This window comes from Pezoporus occidentalis, unplaced genomic scaffold, assembly GCF_034315485.1.
Source record: "Pezoporus occidentalis ecotype Australia unplaced genomic scaffold, CSIRO_AGI_Poc_V1 ctg175, whole genome shotgun sequence".
NCBI lineage: Eukaryota > Metazoa > Chordata > Aves > Psittaciformes > Psittacidae > Pezoporus > Pezoporus occidentalis.
The window spans coordinates 226713-248801 of NW_026913586.1; the positions used below are offsets into that span (position 1 = coordinate 226713).

Genomic DNA, 22089 nt, shown 5'->3' on the forward strand with positions numbered 1-22089 from the left:
ATGTTTAAAAAGGAATCCTTTCCTCCCAGTCTATGGACAGGGTAAAGAAAAGTGCTAAATTAGTGATACTCCACAGCAACAAAATTAAACCAGAATTGTACCTATGAGGGGGAGCTATTCCTGTGGCTGTAGGTTTCAAAATTGTCCGTGGTCTGCCCTGAGTGCACAGTACATCTAAGAGAAAGAACTTGACTGCCACCTCTTTCATCATGAGACAGGAAGAACGGCTCTGTTATTAGCCATTCAGAAAGAAAAAGACTTCTGTGCTTGTCCAGAGGCAAGGATTACCAAAATGTACCTATTCAGTTAGTAGAGAAGACAGAATCAAAAATAAAGAAAAAATAAAATTACACGAGTTTTAAAGGTTTTGGCAGGCTGGGTTTTACTGTGACCTTGATCGGCTCTTGTTTGAGTAAATAGGATTTGGGATGAAACATTAGAACTGTTTAGCAGATCTTTTCAAACCATTTCAAACTTTTCTTATGTTGGTTTATAATATAACCAGACATGCTTGTAAATGGCCACACCTGCTCATTTCTCTGGGGATGGCCTGATCTCTGCCTTTTCTAACAAAGAAAGGACGAGAGAAAAAAAATCAGCCTTTCTTGTTGCAAAACAGAGTGGAAAGTCAAAATCTTTCTCAAGTTTGTCCCATCTGGTCAGATTAAATCTTTGATCACCCTGGGGACCATATTCATGTTTGGTCTCTACTACAGTTTCAGAACAGCTCAAAATATACAGGTAGTGAGCAAAATACGAATTGCTAAGGAGGGAACATTCAACATAAACAAAAGTGCATTGACTTTGGATTTCTGTGGCTAGTCAGATTGTAGGAAGTGGTCAGCAAGGACAGACATAAACATCATAGATATTTTCTGCCTTCTGCACGGTGTCTACATCAGCTGCATTACTGCCAATAAACTGTACATAGCTTGAAAACATTTTTTTATGACTGTGTATCACAAAATATCAAATCACTTTTCATAAAGAAGCAGCTATTGGCTTATGATCTATGGCACTGATGGACTAGTAAGACAGAACGAAAACACAAGTAGCCCAGAGTCTAAAACTGCAAGAATCACAAAGAATGTCTTAACAAAGATGCCCCCCATTAAGAAAAAAACCTCCCCAAATTCACAATAAAATGGGATTTTGTGGCTGTAAAATGGAAAAAATCTCCTTAAACCTAGGAGGAATTTTTAAAGAAATATTAGCCAGCAATTTTTTATTTCTCTTTTAAAAGAAATATAATCCATGTTGTTCTGGAAAATCTATACAGTTCATTTGGTACAGTATTTCTGGTGTGAGGAATGCTGGCTGTAGAAAAGCAACCCATTGATAATTTAATTCCTTGTGTCATTGTGAAATTGAGAAGCTCTAAGGATACTGAATGGAAAAAAAAATATGTATTTGAAAAAAAGAATGGCTGACTAAGTAAGTATCACCTTGTGCTACATCCAAGGCCTCTTGCTGGTTGTCTGGCTGCTCTTTTGTAGGCAAAAAGGAGCTGAACGCTCTCTGGCTCCTTAGATCTGGCCCAACAAATGCACTGCCAGTCATGCACATGGATCCAGCTTAAAACCCAGTGTGAGCCTAAAAGAAGCTAGTCAAACTGGCACCTACTCATGCAGAAGGAGATAGATTTGTCATGACAGGCTGATTATTCAATGTAAAGAAACAGTTTAGCTTTTCTAATCTGGTACAAATACATCTTTCTCAGAGAAAAAAGCAAAAGGTCTAACAGTTCAAGTATTTAAAGTAAAGAAACCAACAAAAAAATTGTAACGTCAAAGTGAACCATAGGTATTTGTGCTAGAGCATTCGGCAAAACAGCCCTGCAGTTCTATTCAGATAAGTAAGATTTAACCCGTTTAACCCTTTAGGAGCTGCACATCTACGTGACGATCAAGGCGAGCATTTCTATTTCACACTGCACTTGGCTCTACGGCAAGTTTTAAGTTCAGGCTGAAATATCTAATTCCAAACACACTTCCTGTTTTGCTCCTCTTCTCGCTCGCCTGCACTGATACTAAGAGCAAGGCGCTCTCCCAGCGAACAATGCGAGGGCAGCTTTGCCTACCGACGGGGCTCCCAAGGAAGATCACTGGGAAAGTTGATCTAAAGCAAAAGCAGCAACAGAACCCTATGTTAACTTATTCCCTGGAATTTTCTCTGCTTAGGCAAGTTTGTGCTCTCCCTCATCTGGGAAGTATAATTAAGGTCAATAATCACCTAAGGCATCAGGATCCAGGAGCTTGTTATGCCTGTCACCGTGATTGTCAATGCTATTGGTATTACCCACAAACAGGGTCTCAAGCATGCAGGCTGAGATATATTCTGAAATAGTGCCATCATCCAGACAGGGCATAACGTCCGACCTGAGATCAACAGTCTGAAGATGGCATTTTCTGTGCCTTTCCACAGCCAACGTGCAGACAGAAGTTAAAGAAGCTGCTTACTCATTGCTGGAGTCAACATTCGTCGAGCTCCACTTAAGGGATTTTCTCTTGTGTAAACTTGACTTTATGATTTAAAAAAAACCCATGGCGTTATGAAACAAAGACTTTTGGCAAGTGCCTTGGATGCGTAAGCTGGAGAGCCGCATCTTTCAGACTGCCATCCTGGGAAGCTTCCTTCTCAGGCGGGCAACCGTTCGCCAAGGGAGCAGGACGTGCCCTCCTGAGGAATGCTCCCGGTTCACTCCCAGCTGAACAAAGCAGAGCGGGCTGCAGGGTGCCTCTGAAAGTTGGTGTGTGTGTGTATGTGTCCCCTTCTCTTAATTTCTGGGGGAGGGTGGCAGGATCCCGGTCTGCTTGTGTGTGATGAGAATGGAAAGAGCAAGTGCAAAACCCTCTGCCTTCCTGGGTCCTATTTTGCTGGGTTTTTTTGAAAATGTCCTGCAAACTGCTGGCAGCTTTTTTTAATGGAAAATACCAATCGCCCAGGATCTATACCTAGCCTTTTGCCAATAATGAGAAAACTTCACCTTCTGTCCCCAGCAATTCTTAGGAAATCTTTTGCTGTTATTCCTACAAATCCAATTACAGATTGTTGAGTAGCTAGTGGAGTAAGCTTATTGAGGAGTGTCACATCACTAAGTCGTGCGTATGTGTTTCAGTTTGTAATGTGGTCTGAGCCGCTGTAGAGGTGTCAACTTAAAATGCAAGTAAGTAGCAGAACAGGGCTAATCCCAGCCACTACTCCCCTGCAGCCAAATTGTAGCGCAATGAATGACAGTGGAAATGCAAAGATGCCACTGTGCTTATCACACACAGCCAGATGGTGGACCTGGATCAATGCACACATGCCACGATCAATGCATTTGATAAAGAATTAAGAAGAAAACTGTACATGTTATCAAAGAACTTGTACATGGCATAATTATGATTCTGCATGTGCTTACTGATGATATTGGAGACTCAGAGGCAGGTGATAATGAAACTGATAGGAAGAAATAGCTTAAAGGCTACAGCATATGGCCTCAGCACTAAGAAATCTTGTCAAATAGTTCAGAAAGCTTTTTTAACTGTTATTACAGGCTGCTCATAGTGCAAGCTGGTGGCAACGTTTTAATTTCCTTTTTTTAAACCTGAAATGTCCAAAAGTTACAAAAGCTGTACTTTTCAGAATGATTCAGAAAATAATTAAGACACTATTGTGTTCTAAACACAGCAAAAAAAGAACAACTACAGGTAGAGAGAGCGATCACAGGGTTTTTTTGTGGGGGGTGGCGGTTGAGCATTTTTTTATATACATAATTCCACATTCCCTGAATAAATATATTTAGACTGTAAGGGGGCTCATGGCGGTTTAAGGAATGTATCTGGGTAGCAATTTGCATTCAGCACGCCAATTTCTACAGATACAGTTTCGATATTATTTCTCATATAATGTAGAGCACTTCCCTGTTACCGTGTGTGCTCTATCAGCTGCATTACAGCCTCCTTGGATGTGAGAGAGGGTAATTAAAAATTTGTGGAAAATAAAGTCTAAAGTAATTTTAAAAAGCATATACATTTCTAATGTATAAAAGGTACCCAAAATACAAATTCTCATGCTCCAGTTGATAGATGAGCTGTCTAATCAATGCCTGGACGTAACTTAAGTGCTCTCATTAGTGTGAAGACCTTCAGGCTAAATAAGACTAAATCCCTTAAAAATTGCTTCTGCAATAGAAAAATCCCCCTTACCACTTTCCTCTGCCTAAATCATATCAATTAAAAGGAGAGCGAGGGAGGGAGGAAGAGAGAGAGGCATTTTCACATGACTTTGTTTTAACTGACACTCAAAAAACTATCTTCTGAATCCAATTTAAAATGTTTCAGCAAAAAAGTTCATTAGCACTCAAAGAAGCAACAACAACAACAAAAAATCACGCTGAATTTAGTTTCTCTTTCACTTTAAACCTCTTCAATCAGCGTGAAGGCAAATAACACCACTGAATCCTTTACCTTCACTTTTTTTTTCTTTAAACCCCCAAATATTTGATAAACATTGCAGTTGTCCATTAAAATATAAAATCTAGCAAAGCAAGCCTCCAGAAGAGTGAACCATGTATTTGTTTGCGGCGAACTGAGGAGGGACACCCTCCCCCCCCCCCCCAGCCCCCGAATTTCAATTTGTCCTGACAAACCATTGGGTATTAAATTCTAAAGGCACGCAGAGTGCATAAAGAACTGATGGCTTGATTAGCTCTTGTGGTGCAATTGAAGGAGCTGTCTCTCTCCCCGCTTCTCCATTTTGAGAAACACTTTGATCTCCGTTCAAGTCAATTCATGAACATCAACTGACAAGACTGCATGAAACACCCCAATGGTTAGGCCCAAACTCGTAGCAAACTATTTGGTTTCATTAAGGCTTCAGGAGAAGTGACCAGTGACAGTCCTTTCATTCAGAAGCCAACAGGCAAGTGACTATTTAAACTTTAATGTGCACAATGTACTGCTGAAGGCCACTACACCTATAGTCAGTCACTCAAGTATGAATGCCTTTACCTACTATTTCATGACATGTGAACTACTAAGAGCAGCTGCATTCTCATTAATGCATTTGCCCAGATTTGTTTGCAGGTCTAAAGAGACTATTCGCAGTATTTCTGGTGGGAGAAATGACTGTATCTTCAAAGGAAGGTAGAACAGCAGGTGCTATGTAAAAGCCAGCGATTAAAAAAAGATTGTATTCTTAACTGTAGTAATTTACTAAACATTTGCACAAATGTAGCAGAAATATTATCCATTCCGGCCTAAAATATAAAAGAATTTGAACCACATCACCCCCAAAATGTGGAGTATTCAGTCTGGTTTCAAGCTTCGCTACAGTAAACTATTTACACACATCACTTTCCCCCTTTTTTAGTTGCCCTCTCCAGAGAGTCCCACTTCAAAGAGCTCATTTTTGCACCAGTTCATGTCAATGCAGGTCAAAAACACTAAAGTGGAAAGTGGTTGCAGTGCCGTGGCACAAAGAGTCTCTGCGGCTGAAATCAAACAAAGCCCAATTAAACTAATCATAACGTCCCAGTGAACACAAGGAAGCTCACCTGGTATTTCTGGACTTCTTGTGTGAATTCCCAACTCTACTCGGTACTTGGTACTATAATTACCCTGACCAAAATACTGTGAAATTACTGCTCTGATCTACTAATGGCTGCAAAAAATCAAGCCGTTGTGGTTTCATGCCAAGGGGCCGTAGCAAGGTGGCGCAATGCTTTCTGACAGAGACGACAACTTCTAAAAACTCAAAAGGGAAAATTAACGGGATGTGGTTTATGTTGCCAAGGACTGTTCATTAATTACCAATTTAATCACTGCTGGAGGCATGACATTACAAAAATCTGGCTGAAAGTTCTAATAGATTATGAAGACCACCTAAGAAGAGTGACCAAGAAATGTACAAAACAATTAATACTGTTTCACTGCTATCAAAGACACTCAGATTATTTTACATCAAGTGAAGCAAAAGAATTAGTAGCTTCACAGTGCCACCACTAGGAACTGTAAATACAATGGCACACAATTAGTAATGCACATGTGACTTTTCGTTCAAGGCATATATCCTTGGGAAAGCCAGAACATGATAAGGAGAACAAAAGAAACATTTTTAAATGAAATGAATAAAGATTTTAACTCTACCCTTGTGCATGCTGAGCAATAACAGAATAGGCAATGCAAAATACAGCTCTAAGTAATGGCGATATCATCCTGGGATTCACAACAGCATGTACTGAACATCCACACAGAAAATGTCCAGTTATTAGCAGCGATAGAAAAAAAAGCATTCCAGATGCTAAGAAACCCGTGTCTCGCTTCATGCACAAAGGGATAGCTCTGAAACACTGAGACCTTTTTGTTTGCTAATATTCACAAATGGATAGAAGATGTTAAAGTTTTTGAACTAATGTTTTTCAGACAATCTTATAATTCAGTTAATAAATTGGCAGCCTATCTTCTGTGAGCATGCACATTAATGGTACAGCTGCAGACCACACAGCACTTAGAATTTACATCCACATGATAAATAACTGCATATTTACATACTTAGGCCAGATGCTTAAGTGGTGTAAATAGAGACAACTTCTTGAAATAACAGCAATAAAATCCAGCTGTGAATCTCAAACTCAAACTGTGCAAGATTTGTCTTGCATTATCAAAGGTTACACTTTATTAATGAAATCCATCTGGGTATAAAACTGACAGTGCATACTAATTCTTCTTAGAAATGAGTTTACTTGCACTAATTGATTTGTTTTCCCAGCCATGTCAGGGAGCTGTCTATAGAAGTATTTTTTGTACAGTGAAACATCACAACTTCATAGTAAGGAAGTGCTTAAACAGATCAAATATGAATTCAAAAGATAGAGAACCTTCTTGGAAAGTTACAGAATATTTTTATTTTCCATGTATTGAGCAATGTTAAATAAAACAACTTGTTTGTTCTTGCCATCAAGGAAATGAGATCAGGCTATCTCAACCTTAGCTTGTCGGTATAAAGAACTAAATATCAGCTCAGTTGCGGTTTTGAAGTGTTCAGTCAGCAGGTCTAACCTTCATTTAAGGAAAAGTACATTGTTAAAACAGCTATAAAAGTTGGAATGCTCATGAAATGTAAATACTATACAGCACAGTCTTATCAGCTTAAACCATATTTAACCACTTTATAGAGGCATACAGACAAGACATATAAATGAACAACAGGGAATAAGTTACCAAAGATCAGGGATTACCAAAATAATGTTCAATCTTTTTACCAATTAGATGGTAACTGCTTCTTTGTAATCTCAGGTAGATCTAGTGATCATATCTAAATCTGGCTGCAATTATCAGCATGACAGACTAGTCTTTTTTTCAATCAATATTTTCCAATTAATATTAAAAGACCAAGGTTGCCACCTGCAAAGTCCTACACTTCAACAAATTCATGTTAGTTATTTAATTAATAAAGATTAGATTTTTCTCTCTTTTTTTTTTTTTCTTAAAGAAAAACCAATACAGGAATAACTTGGGGGTGTTTCCTCAAATGAATTAACATTACCGCCTCAATCACAGTTATTTTCCAATTGAGGAGGCTACAAAAAAATCCACTGATGAACCAGATGCCTTTTCTAATGCAACAGAAGTGGGCATTTTGGTTTCACATAGGAAAAAAAACCCTGAATAGAATTCTCTCATATAGTTTTCAAGAACCTGTTAAAATATTTGGAGGAAAGGATACTTGCAATGCTAACTTGAGTTTAAGGCATCTTTCAATCAAATTAAAATATCCTATTCTCATTGTCCACTGTGAATTTGCTTTCCATACCACTTCTGTTTGTGTTGGCTAGAGTTACTTTTTGGTCACATATTAGAGTGGGACAGTTTGGAGCTTGTTGGCTGAGAGGGGCAGCGGATTTTGCTTATCAAATTACATTATCAGTAAATGGGACCATTTATTCGAGCTTATTTCTGAGCATTTAAAATAATGCTTTATTTTTATTTTATTGCAGCTGGCATATCTCATACCTATGCATGCAATCAAAATTAAAGTAAGAGCATAGAGACTCAGCTCCTTTCAGATTTTGTCACTTTATGAAGCCTTTCTAAAAGGGCTTCCATTTGCACTGGCCCACTGTGCATGCAAAAAAAGTTACTATTTTGCACTCAAATATTTATGAAAATGAAAAGTAATGGGCACAACAGATTGACACCTGAAGTAGAAAGAGCTCATTAAATATAAATTAGATACAGCTGCAACAAGTCCTTTGAGCAAGGGAGTAATAAAAAGCAATATTCTGAGCAGAAAGAAACAATCTCACAGCATAGCCCATTCCTGCTGCCCTCTGTATACAGTGTTTGCATGTTTGGAGGTAACAGCTTCTCAGTGAAGTATTTCGTATCTGCAAATTCCACTACAAAAGCTGAATGTAGTCCCTGCTGCTCTTTCAAATGTACTTTTTTAATACATGTATTTAGGCAGCTGTAGCTGTCATTCCACTTGAATAAATATAAAATAAAGGTAGCAAAGACAAGTAAGCCCAAATCTTTCTCTATACAGAAAGCAGGCTAGCAACAGTTGCATTTAAGCCCAAAAGCAGTGTCAGGAATGCTCTCTGCACCGTCAACCCCTCAACTCCCCTCCCCTCAGTTTATATTAATCCATTTTTAAATACTTATTGTCCAAATGGAGTCCCTCACAATTTTCAGTGCCACCATCCTTGAATGCTGCTGTGAAGAAAAAATTACTATTTTGCTATTTCACAAAAGGCAACAGAGAGAGCATGCTTCCCTCTGGGTATCATGCTACTGAACCCCTGCATCCCAGAACCTATGCTTGATCCTACATAAGCAAAAATTTTTCAGCCAAATCCAAATGAAAGGCCCAGTCCCGCACCTACATTCAGCAATGAGGAATCCTCAGCTCATGCAAAACCCAAATAAGTTCAGGAACGAACTGTGGCTTGTGTTAGGAAATAAAACCACATTCGTTGCCACAGAAGCACTACTTTTCATGAATTCTATGCTATACGGTGTTCCCTGCTAATCTGTCTACCTTGCAAAACCAGGCTACTAGAATTTGACACACGATTTAGGAGATGCCACAAATAAAACTGGTGGGCACAATCTTCATTTTCATCCTGCTCTGTATCCTTTAGAATAGAGCCTTGCTGTGGCACCACCTTTTACTTCTACTGTCCCCTGATTTTCAGCCCAGATCTGAGCTCTACCGAGTGGTGTTCAATATTTCAGCTTATTTTCACTTTTCATTATGTAGGCCCATCAATATGTAGCACAATTCTGTACTCCACAATATTCAAATCTTTCTCTGTAGACAGAATTATTAATTTCTTCAAGGGCTTTTCTACAGTGCTCATCACTACAGTATTTAAGTGCCTCAAAAGCATTAATCACATTCCTCTCTCACAACACCCTGTGGTAGCGTTATTACCCTGTTCTTCGGAAGAGAACTGTGACAGAGAGATCCAGCTAAAAGGATCTAACATGAGGTGCTCGCTCTGAGAAGCCTGTTACCTGGGTTTTCTTCAGTATATGAAGCTTTATGCAGCCCTTTATAGGTCTCAAGCACAGCTACGACTGATTTCCCTGACAAACCTGGGTGCTCAATACACCTGCAAATCAAACCTTTGCCTCAAATGGCAATCCAGAAAGGAAGGATACACAATTAGTGACTACTTAGATGAACTTTGGTTCAAAAGATTTAGCAGCACTGATCAGGAACTCTGAGGCAAAGGCAGCACTACATTTAATTTGTTCAGTTCTTAACTGTAACCTCATCCTTTTGCTCCTTGGAATCCCTGCTTCGTTTGCTGTACACCTTCCAATGTCTGCAATCAAAAGGACGGAGGTCCTCTGGACAAACAGCCTTCTACATCACCTCAATTCTTGGAGCTAAATGAGACACAATTGCTTTGGGGAAAATAGTATGTGATCACATAATTAAAGACTGCATCATAATGCATATACACAAAGGAGGTTAATTAAAGTTGCCTGTGCATTTCTTAACTCCTAATTCCATTCTCTGTAATCATGCAGACTCCACAACCATTGCCATTTTAGTTTACAGAGTAAACGACAGCTGCAGTAAATTTCTATTCTTTATGTGGACCAGTCATTAAAGGAGAGTAAGACAAATGAACATTTTGCCACTGGCCTTCACAGATATTTGCTGACAGTGGAGTTCTGCTGAGATTCAAGAATTATGTGTTCCACCGCCCATGGAAGCGAGGGTTCCCTGCTGGAAAGACCTTTTAGCCCTGTGACTCCTGAATATTTCTAACTCACTGCGGTCTCCTCTAGCCTGCCACTTTGCCAGTTCGGTTTCGCAGACCAGCTCCAGTCTCCTTGCCTTTCCCACATCACATTCCAGCCAAGCTGCCGCTGCTAACAACCATCACTGAAGGCTGATATTTTACAGCATCTGCTGGGAGCAGATATGCCCCTTCTAGCCGTGTGATATTCATCATGAGAAAAGGTGAGCTAAATAAAAATGAGTAAGCTAATAAAAAGGCTCTCCTGGTTAAAAGCTAAGTGATTACAGCTGCTATACCAGGTTGGAAATGACAGAAGCACCTCGTAAAAGAGTCACTACATGCACACCTACATCAAGAAAGCAAGCAGAAAGGCTGAGGTGTTTATAAATCTACCATAGAGAAAGGGATCCATGAGAGGATCAGTAACTCTGTTCACAGAGCTCTTAAGCTAATTCTTCCAGTCTCTAAAAGGCTGCATCAATTTTAAGGACATGTCTGTGATCCTCCCAAACCATAAGCATGTTTTCAAGGAGTTTCTGATCCATGTAGTGTCCTCTTAGACTTTAAATACCTGCCTACAGGCTTACATACCTCCATACAGGCTGGCATGCATACAGCTTGCAGATTGAAGGCTTCTGAGAAGCACCAAATGAACAGACCTAACAGTGAAAAAACTACCACACTGCAAACAAGGGAGAAGTGGGAGAAAAGGGACTCACATAATACAAATAGAGGAAGCAAGCAGAAGATGATGGGACTAAATTAGGTGGGCTGAACAAGAACAGAAGATGATGGGGCAGAAAGGCACAGAGGGAAGATGTCCAAGGGAAGGAAGAGTAAAGAGAATGGGTATTAAGAAAGAAAAGTTCAAAAGTAGAAGAAAGGGAGCTGAAATGGCCAGGGCAGATAGCTGAAATACAGTGTGAGAGAGAAAAAAGAACAGTAAGACACAAATGAAAGAAGGGGAAGAAGATATAGCTTGGGATGCAATGAGAAATATGCAATCCAGAGGAAAAAGGGATTGAGTTAACAGGTATATGAGCAAATTCAGTGCCTTAATCTTCTGTTCCCACAACTTCATCAATTCCTGAGTTTAAATATATATATATATAAAGGTAAATCAAGTGAGAATACTGATATAGGCCTAGCCACAGAGCACAAACATAAGAAGATGGAAGCACAAAAGAAGACTCAAGCAGTAGGAAAGACTCAAAGAGGCAAACAGCCACGATAATGGACACATCATGGGAAAACAGCCAGTAAGTCATTACTGACCACCAGCTGGCCTTTCAAGACACAAGAGATTAAAAAAACAAGGAAAGCAAGCCCAGAGTATTGAAAAAAAACCTTCAAACCAACACAATATTGATCAACCAGAGGGAAGGTGAAGCTTAGCCTGCAGATGGTCTAAGGTATTTGCTCTATGCTTAAAGGAGACACAGGAACACTTCTTCAAAAAAGATTTTTACCAGAACAAATCAGGTGAGCACATACCAAGTAACCTGTATTTATGACCAAGGAACAGACTTGGAAATTTCCTCCCTTTTGTTGACCTCAGGCAACAATACAACCGCATGCACTGTACATTGTTCTCACTTGTTTACTAAGAAAACAGCGATTCATAGTTCTCATATGACAAATGTCAAGTGCTAACAGCAAGGCCTATGAGACAAGGTTGTCTAAAGTAACTAATGACTCTGCAGCCTTTGCTTACCTGGAGTGACTAATTTTCAGAGCACACTGAAAGAATGGGCTGCTTAAAGCTCTTTTCCTGAAGGTATCAAAAAAGGTGCAATTGCAAACTTTGAGTTACGTCCGAAAGTATTGGCCCTAGACTATCTCTTTAAAGTTCTCTTACTTAAAATGAGGTCTTCCTATTTTAAACTATTTTATTCCCACCACCAAATGCTGATTCTCATTATCACAACTCTCATTTGGATAACACACTACTACACATTACTGCACACTGACACATACAACACTGTTTTGAGTGAAAGTTCTTATTATTAACCTTAATGACCAGAAAATGCTGAATAGAAATAAGTCTGTGCTATTTTCTGACAGTCAAATAAGCAATGACTGGTAGTAAACTGTCACAACTACATCAAATGGAAACGTCTCATCTCTGTGAAGAAAAAAATATGTTAAAGAAAAATCAGAAATTAATGTATTTTATCTTATATCTATATATATTGATGCATACACACATTCTCATTCAGAACATACACATCTATGGATAGGTATATAACATATACATGTTACATACAATTTTATGTAATATATATTAACACATATCGACATAACATATAAGAAATGTGAATACTATACCAGTTTCTACAACAGATGCCTCCTTTCACAATGCATGTTTCCCACCAAAATGCACTAGGAGAACATTGAGCTTGGCAAGCCAAGCACTCGGAAGTTAGAAATGTCAGAATTATGCTAGCTGTACAACCTTGCATTGGTTCTCATTTGGTATAGTCTTTAATTGCACAACCCAAACTTTTTTTTTCCCTACCGGATACTTATTGTTTTCAGTAGCCATGACTGACAATGTTCAGTGAATGAGTTGTTCAATATCTCACTTCACCTTCATGATTCAATGCTTGCCCTACACCTTGTTTGAACTACTAAACCTTGTAAACTTTTCTCTGAACACAGCATTATTAATTTCTTCCAGAGCATTTCTGTGGCACTCTTCACTGCCATATCTAAGAGTTTCCAAATTACATCTATACAGCACCCTTCTGAGCTGAGGAGCTTTTGTTTTTCTTATGTTACAGTCAGCTCAACTGAAGAGTGCCCACTACCTGTTTGCTCACAGCACCAAGGATTTCTCTGGAGCCAGAACCATTTGTTCACAGCGCAGTTCTCTTTGACTTGGTTACAGCTGGGTGCATTCAAAACTTCCAGAAATCAGTCCCCAAGAACCTTGGATTGGAAATCATAAATAAAGGAATCTGCCACCTTGAGTATGCTGGGCTGAAGGTAGCTTCCCAACATTGTAAATAGCTTCTGATGGAGGCAGCAAGAAACTTTGTCTCTGCAGAGCACCCCAAAAAAATGGCTCTTCCCTTTCTTGCAGCCTTCTAATTAATTTTTCATCTTTTGCAATAAATGAAATAAGGTCCCATGGGTAATTTGAGTGCCTGAACTATGTAATCCTGATTCTCACCCTGAAAACTTGGTCTCCACCTCCTATCTTTCATGTAGTTTTTATGGCCTAGACACAGTCTTTGTCTTTGTCTAACTTCATGTTGCTGTTTACTTCTTTGTCATCTACCCAGAGCATCTCTCATCTGCATGCCAGCTCCTCTTCCTTCTCTTTGGATTTCATCAGCAGGAGTTGGAGTCCAGAAAAGAAAGTTTTGCTTTCTAATAGAATCATAGAATCATAGAATAATTAGGGCTGGAAAGGACCTGAAGATCATCTAGTTCCAACCCCCCTGCCGTGGGCAGGGACACCTTACACTAAATCGTATCACCCAAGGCCTCGTCCAACCTGGCCTTGAACACTGCCAGGGTTGGAGCATTCACAACCTCCCTGGGCAACCTATTCCAGTGCCTCACCACCCTAACAGGAAAGATTTTCCTCCTTATATCCAATCTAGCTGTTTAAGTTTGAACCCATTACCCCTTGTCCTATCACTACAGTCCCTAATGAAGAGTCCCTCCCCAGCATCCTTATAGCCCCCTTCAGATACTGGAACGCTGATATGAGGTCTCCATGCATCCTTCTCTTCTCCAGGCTGAACAGCCCAAACTTCCTCAGCCTATCTTCATACAGGAGGTGCTCCAGTCCCCTGATCATCCTCGTGGCCCTTCTCTGGACTTGTTCCAACAGTTCCATGTCCTTTTTCTGTTGAGGACACCAGAACTGCACACAATACTCCAGGTGAGGTCTCACAAGAGCAGAGCAGAGGGGCACGATCACCTCCTTTGACCTGCTGGTCACACTCCTTTTGATGCAGCCCAGGATACGGTTGGCTTTCTGGGCTGCGAGGGCACACTGCCTGCCCATGTTCATTTTCTCATCAAATACTACAATCTGCATCAGAATGGGCCTGACCCTTAGGGAAGCAACAGTAAATGATGCTTTTGCTGTGCTGTGTCCATACAGACAATGTTTACTGACACCAACTTTCTTGAACTTGAAGGCTGCCTGTGCTATTAACACACCTTTGATTGCCTTGAAAGATTTATCAAGGGGATGAAACCTTCTTCCTACAAGACATTTTTTAACATAAAACCCAATGTTTTTTCCAACCTAATACAGAGAAGCAGCTGAACAGGGTTTTTCTGAAGTAAAAAGTAAAATAATATTACCCTGAGGCAGAGAGCTGATGGGGAGAATTTCAGTTCTAACAATGAAATACTAGCAAAGTTGTAAAACTCTGAAAATAGGAGCTTATAATAAAAATTGTTAGGCAACTCTAATACAGTTGTTTCTGCCTGAGCAGTTGCCTCTACTATCCCTGTTCTAATGCTGTTTGCCTTATGAAAAACTAATAAAAAAAATTCCAAAGTGAAATTCATACTAAAGTATATTTTAGTAGGAAAAGCTTAAATACAAAGTAATAAAATAATACCAAGTAATTAAAAAATATAAATAAAAATACAAAGTAATAAAAAAATACTTATATATCATTATGTTATCATTCTACAAACAAGACTTGCCTGTATATATGAATATATTTTAAAGAAAACAGAAGTGACAGTTTGGGAAAAGGGATTGCAAAGGGAGAAAAAAAGTACACCATGGATTCAAGACAGTTCAGAGAACCAAAAGAGACATGTAAATCACTGTCTTCATTTTTGGAATGTATGATCCCATTAATGTAAATAGCAGAATCTGCCCCTCAGCACTAGGCTCTGAATCAGTAAAGATTCAAGCCTTTCTCTGAATCATTCTCTGAATCATTATTTTTCAGTTACATTTACATTCTCAGTTGCCAGTACAGTCTCTAATGTGCAATAGTTAGAATCCCAAAACCCACACTGCAAAGGTTTGCATAAAAATTAATTAGCTTTCATCTCCAGAGAGTATGCATCCTTCCAGGTCATCACGGAGGCCACTGGAGGTGCAACCATAGCTACTTCGACACTGGAGCTCATTCCCCAGCTTCGCTTTCCCATCTCACCAGCATAATCAACTTTGGTGATAAAAAGGAATTGTTCCATTAACTCTTTTACAAGACTGTCACAAGCAGCTTCATTCACTGCAACAACACTTATGAAGCAGCAAGTAGCTGACATCACAAGCTCAGGGAATGCATTTACATTAACTGAAAAGAGAGAAGTAATCAAAAAATAGCATAAATTACTTCACTATCATTTACCAAGTAACTTTTGTTTTTGTCTCATGAGAAACTGCAGTGCCAATCAAAGAAGGTGCACCCAGACCTCTGCTTCCACCGAAGTCTAAGGCATCTTTCTGTTGGCTAAAACTGCAGGAGAAACAGGTTTTAAAAGGGAACTAAGGGTATATGACACATCAGAGCAATTCGGCATGAAAGAAGTATTCTACAAGGAAATCCCCCACCCCTGAAAGCATATGCACATACAATAAATTTAACTATGTAAACTGCCATACTGGCCAATATTTCTTACATCATTCAGCTGCTTATTGCGGGCTGGGATGATCGTATTGGTTAGTTGCTTATTCCCTGCCTTTAAAGCTGCATCTCTTCTTGCTTGCTCAAGCAGAACTCTTGCTCGTTCTTTAAGTTCTTCTTGTCTTGACAACATACGTTGCTTAAAAATAAAGAAATACAATTAACAGCAAGGCAGCCTCAGGGTACTTAATGTTTATACAGTAGTTAATAGCCAGGAGCCTTCCTATATAATAAAGGTCAGGAGTCACATGGATTATAGCTTCACGAGGTGACAGAACATTCTATAGAAATGAAAAGTAAAGATGATCAAAATGTAAAATTAAAAAAAGTCATGGGCCTTTATAATGTAAATAAGAGTTCTCTCCCCTCCCCCTAAAACTTAATTTCTATCAACATTTAATGCCTTCAAACTGCAACTGTGGAAAAAATATAATTGGCTTTATGGAAACTATGTTAAATGTGCCATGTGTTTACTTATTTACTTTAATATGTATGCAAATATAATGCTTCATTGGCTACATACATAGGTATCGCTCATTTAAAACTTGAACTGAACACGAAAAGGCCGGGCACAAGGCAAGACACCTGCAAAAATATCTGCTTCTACTTCATTTATGAACATCCATGAGAAAGTCCCTTCTTCATACACGACTGATTTATATTGCAGAATAGCAACAACAGAAGGGGGGCTTCTGCACAGGCAACATAAGCAGCTCCTATACACATATACTCCCAAGTGCTGACTTCTTAGTCAAGGTCAGCTGTGAAGACTCTGGGAAAATGTGTCTCCAGGCCTTTACGTGAGATAGAGTTGGGACAGACATTGCAGACTGTGCTCCTGCAACAACCACATGGAAGTTGAGATGGTTGACTCCAACCAACAACTGAGTGTCGCAGCTTAAGACGGAGGCTCACATCTAAGGTTTTATCTGAGGTCTCCTGCTCCACTCTCCGTTCTATCCTGTTTCCTCCTATTCATATTCTGTACAGGCCTGGCTGTTTCTTTCTCATCCAGTATACAAAGACGATGGCAAAGTGAAACTTTGGGACTCTACTGATTAAAGGAAAGAAAACAGCTGTCTATGGAACTAATATTTGGCCACTACCACCCATCTATGGACTTCTCCTGCTATAAAACTAATCTTTATGGCACTTACTGAGAGAAAAGCATAAAAATATTTGAGGCAATCCACAGTACCAAACAACTGGCTATATTCTTTTCTTATCAGACCTAATGGCACAAAGCCAAAGCCAAAACTTAAGAAAGCTCTTCACAGGGTAAAACTATAAACTTACTTTGGCATTTTTGTAAACAGGACTTTTTTCTACATATTTCTGTGATGATGTGCTTTATTGATAATACTCAGCATTTATATAATATTCAACTTCCACCCTCAGAATAAATCTGCAAGGTAGGAGGGCATACACTTCTTATGTTTATAGAAAGGAAAATTATATTGTGGTTAAGTAATATGCTTGAGGTCACATCATAACTTAATATTCTGGAATTTCTACCTCACCATCGTGGCTATGCTCACAAGGCTGTGCGGTTTCTCAAATAAGATTTTTGATGTCTCTTAGGTATATTTAATGTATTCAAAACTTTTTTTGTGAATGCGGATGAATGAATTGCTAAGTCCTTTTCCAGTTTTTCTTCAGAAGAAATGTATTGTCACACACAGTGGCAAAAAGCCTGAAGCCATCTTCTTTGAGATGGAGAATACCTATACATTCTTTTTTCATGGTATGGCTCTTTTTCAGGGCCACTTACTTCTCAATCAAAGTATTTATTGCCCAACAATAAAAATACACTGCTCACCTCACCATATATACTGAAAATACGGTGCAAACTGCAAACATGGAGAAAGAACTCGAAGAGCATCTGCATCTTGATTCATAGGCATCAATTTAAATTTCTTACCTGGGCTGTTTTTGCAGTTTGATCTGCATGATTTAAAGCCGTTCTGGCATCACTGTCAGAATCAGATTCCGTTTGCCTTGGAGAAGCATGTGGTTTCTTTGCAAGATCCACATCCTTATTATAGGAGTATCCAAGCTTAGAAGTAGGAGATAAACTCGGCTTTGTGACAGGCGAACCAGGATCTGCTCTTGTGCTCCCTGTGGATCCTATACGTCCCAGCTTTTCTTGCTCTGAGAAACCAATGGTACTGTCTGAGCTCTGGTGTCTCTTCTTGTCGTTATCTCCACAAGCAACCGTGGGAGACACATCCTCTTTTTGATCACTGACATGTGCCAAGTCACTCAAGTCTAAAGTGTCAGCTATCAGCAATTTCTTCTTTCCCAATGTAGGCTGTGCTTGCGTTGTATCTGTACTGCTACACTTCCCAATGTCTTCAGATGCAGAAGTCCTTCCAGAGCTCTGCTGGGATTTCTGTGCATCTGTGTCACTTCGAGTCCTGCGAGAAGAAGGGGAAGCCGTGCTTGGGCTTAAATGGTCATCGGGAGTCTGATGCTCGCTCTCAGATTCACCAACACCACTGTCATTTACAAAGACGGAGTCGTCCTGAGAAGCAAAGTCTGCCAAACCACTGTCTGGCGGATGCAGCTCGGGCTCCCGGTTCAGGTCATTCAGCTCTGCGTAGAATTTTTCCTGGTCGACAGAACTGTTTGTGTCCGTTTCATAGTTACCCACTTTATATGTGCTTTTACTGCTGTTCTCCTCTATTTGAACCACGTTTAATTCCTGGCCACAGAAATGTGCCCTGATTTGATAGAGATAGGTCATAACAGTCAGTTTGTCAGGTATTGCTAATAGAACCATGTCAGAAGGCTCCAGTAGTCGTGATATTCCTAAACTGGCAAACCCATCGTATGCCTTTAAAAACAGACAAAATAAAGGTTATAATGAAGCAGTTTCTTACATACCGTAACATCTCAAGAATGCAAGTAAAAGTTTTAGTCAAAATAAAGAAGCCTAAAGCATATCCAGTATTACAGGAACAGTATGGGTTCAACTCTATTACTTATTATTCTTTTGGCTTCATTACAGTATTTACTATATTTTGTTGCACAATCCAACATCCAACTCATCAGTTTTTCCCAATGGCTTCTAACTATCTCCCAGGGTAAATTCATAGCAATGTAAATTGAGAAAGTATCATCAGTAAAGACACTCAAATGGCATTGTTTTAAATACTTTAACATACCTCAACACCATACTATACTAAAATGTTTGGTTACTCAAAATTATGCCATTTTCATGAGTAAAAAGTGGTTCATGACACTGCAGCTTAAAAGCCCTTCTGTTTGAACTAAAGAAACCTACCAATATCTTAAATGGTTCTGACTCAAGTAGCAGGAAACAAGTGAATGAAAAAAGCGTAAGAGTTGGCCCGGAAAAAAAGCAACTAAGGATGGCTTTTTAAGATAAGGAACAAAGATATAAGAAACATGACACTAATCCATCTTGGGCTTTATCGCTGGTGATCAACCTTCTCCCTTCTACTGGTCATGTAATTGCAGTGATTTGTGTTGATGAAAAACTATGTCCAGATAGCCAAAAAGAACACCACCACAGATTACTTGATACAAGACATAAATCACATTAGTCTGGCAAACAAATGCATTTAAAAAACATTTATTGATGCTAAATTTGTAAGAGAGAGTGAATTTCATTCCCACTTCACTTTCGTTTCTCAGAGCTAAACACTTTGCAAGCCTCCCACTTTGTGAGGCCACATTGTCTTCTTTCTGCTAGCTCTGAGTGGGCTTGGTGCATCAGGTTTGTCTAGTTTTGAAGAATTAAAGCCGTTTCTCAATTTACAATTAATTATTACTATCCTGGATTAACCCTGGAAGACAATATTGTGTTTCAAGGAAGCTTTTAAAAAGGCCTCCTGTTAGCGTAGATGCACTCAGTGAAAGCACTTGGACTTCTCCTCCCCCAATAATTCCACGGCTCCTTTTCACCCTCTTCTGAAGGGGCCTAAAATGTTCACAGTTGTTCCTACATTATTTTGAACAAAAATGGATGCTAAATTTAAGACACGGATGACAGCCTGGCCTTTTTCAAGGAAACAGCAACATGCACAGCTTCAACTTTAACCCAGTTTTACACTATTTCCTTATTTTATTTAGTTTTAGAAGGCTGGAAGAAAGAGAGAAAAGAGAAATCAATTCTGATTTGTTTTTTTTTATCCTCTTGTTTTCATAACACTAGATGTTCAGTGATGATTTAGAATGTGGGTTTGGCCTGGCAGACCGGTTATTTTACTTGCTCTGAGAAAAGGAGGCTCTCTCATTCCCATCGCAGTATCAGTCCATACTTGAGGGTCAAACAGCTTTTATTTCAGCCACTTTTCAAACTCTTCTTCCAAGAGTTGGAATTTATCTTCCTGAAATTTTGTATGCTTTTCCCTTATGCTCAGGTACAACTTGCCAAATCATTTTTTGTGAAGTAATTTTTATATTGCTATAACAAATTACAGAATTTATCTAGACATAGAAGTTATCTGAATAATTTAAGTTTTTCTGGCTCTCCCAGTGCAAAATGACTTGGCCTAAAAATCATTGCCAGTGTTTGGTGGGGTATCATTTTTTGGAAAGGTGCATTATGAGAACCTGCTATGCCATTTATAAAAGCAGAGCTGTACTTCGCTATATGAGAAGCAGTAGAAAACATGACTGCTGTATTTGCTGATACAAAACTCCAGACAGAGCAGAATAACAGGAAAATCATGGGTGGGAGGAAATGGAAAAACTTGGATGGCAGAAGAGGGACAGCTGTCATTTACCTGATACTGAGACACAGAGATGGAAGAGCAGGATCAGGCTGGATATGGGGGACAGGGAGACAAGACAGTTGGAACCAAAAAGACATGAGGAGCACAGACAAAGAAGACTTAAAGGAGAGCAGTGCAGGGATTTGGGTGGGCAGCCTAAGCCATAGCAGGTACTGAGAACGGGTGAATGCTCATATGCCAGAAGAAAACAGGCTGGGTATGAAAGTGTAGCAAGCCAACTGTGTTGTCCTGTGGACCAAAGGTAACATCAGGATTTTTCATTTGATTAAGTGGGTCAGTGCTTATTCAGTGGCATAAATAACCTGTTACCCCACACTGCACGTAGTGGGAGTTACCATCTGAAAATGAAAGGACCTAAGGATGGGCTTAGCAGTCCACAGCAGCCAAAGCCCATAGACATGACTTGACCTGAACTCTTTTATACTCCTGATTTCTTATTTATATGCTAATAAAACTAAATCCTAAGAATATCTCCCAGGGTCTGTAAAATGAAGATGGGGACAGTGTTTTAGAGTTGTTGGGAAAGGCAGTTGCTTAGAATGGGTAACACTACTGCAGAAGGATTGAATTTAGAATGATGGATATTCTTGATACAGCTGCAATCACTTTTTACTGTCTGCTCAATTCTTCTGGTGATGCTTGGGATTAAACACGATAGTTTCCCACTGATGTCAGATACTTATTTCCCATCCCCTCTTCTTCACATTCTGGACAATACATATTCTTGCTTCTCTCCTTTTAAAGTATATTAGATATCTTGATTGGCACACAAATGTTTTACAGTCCTTAGTTCTATAAATAGCAATCATGTTCTGTATGCGTCCAGAACCCTGTGATGGGTTCTTCTTCACTGTTAGAAAAGCTTGGAGCATCTTGATATTCCAGCATATTTACAAATGCCTAGTGTTTCTAACTAGTTTGTAACATGGTATGAACAGAGTAAATTTTCCAGGTCACATTACTTTGTTAAACAGAGACGTAACTAAAGACTTGACTTTGCAAATGTTCATATGCATGTTTAACTATGCTCCTGCACGATCCCACCAAGGTCAACAAGTAACACCTAAGCACACAACTAAATACGTGTGTATGATGTTGTGGAATTAAACAGAAGTGGGAATGAGTGCCTGTTATAAAAATATGGCTGCCAGCTTTAAGGTAAGGAATTTACTCCATTTTGACTCAATGCTATCCCTGTAATTCTGAATTCTTCTGCTTAAATGTATATTTCAAAATGATTATCTTGAAATATTTTGTTAAGACAATCACTCAAGTTCAAAAGTATTGAAGAATTTAGTCAAAAACTGGGGGGAAAAAAAGGAAAATAAAAAAAAGCATCATGGAAATTGAAAGTGCCAGCTGAACATCCAGAAGATATATTCCTATTTCCAGACAATAATCCTTTCAAATGAAACAAGCTTCTCTAAACAATAAAATAATTAAAAATAGAAGTTCATTATTAGAACCA

At 39.2% G+C, this 22089-nt stretch overlaps 1 protein-coding gene across 11 annotated transcripts in view; it reads right to left on the reverse strand.

The window, feature by feature from the left end:
• EHBP1 (EH domain binding protein 1) overlaps positions 1 to 22089 on the reverse strand; it is a 228173-nt gene that overhangs the window by 57111 nt on the left and 148973 nt on the right. For all 11 annotated transcript variants that reach the window (XM_062614292.1, XM_062614298.1, XM_062614297.1 and 8 more), the window contains 2 exons: positions 17780 to 18694; positions 15854 to 15997 (listed from right to left, as the gene is read on the reverse strand). In XM_062614292.1, the coding sequence (XP_062470276.1) occupies positions 15854 to 15997; positions 17780 to 18694 (1059 nt within the window). The remainder of the gene's footprint in view (positions 1 to 15853; positions 15998 to 17779; positions 18695 to 22089) is intronic.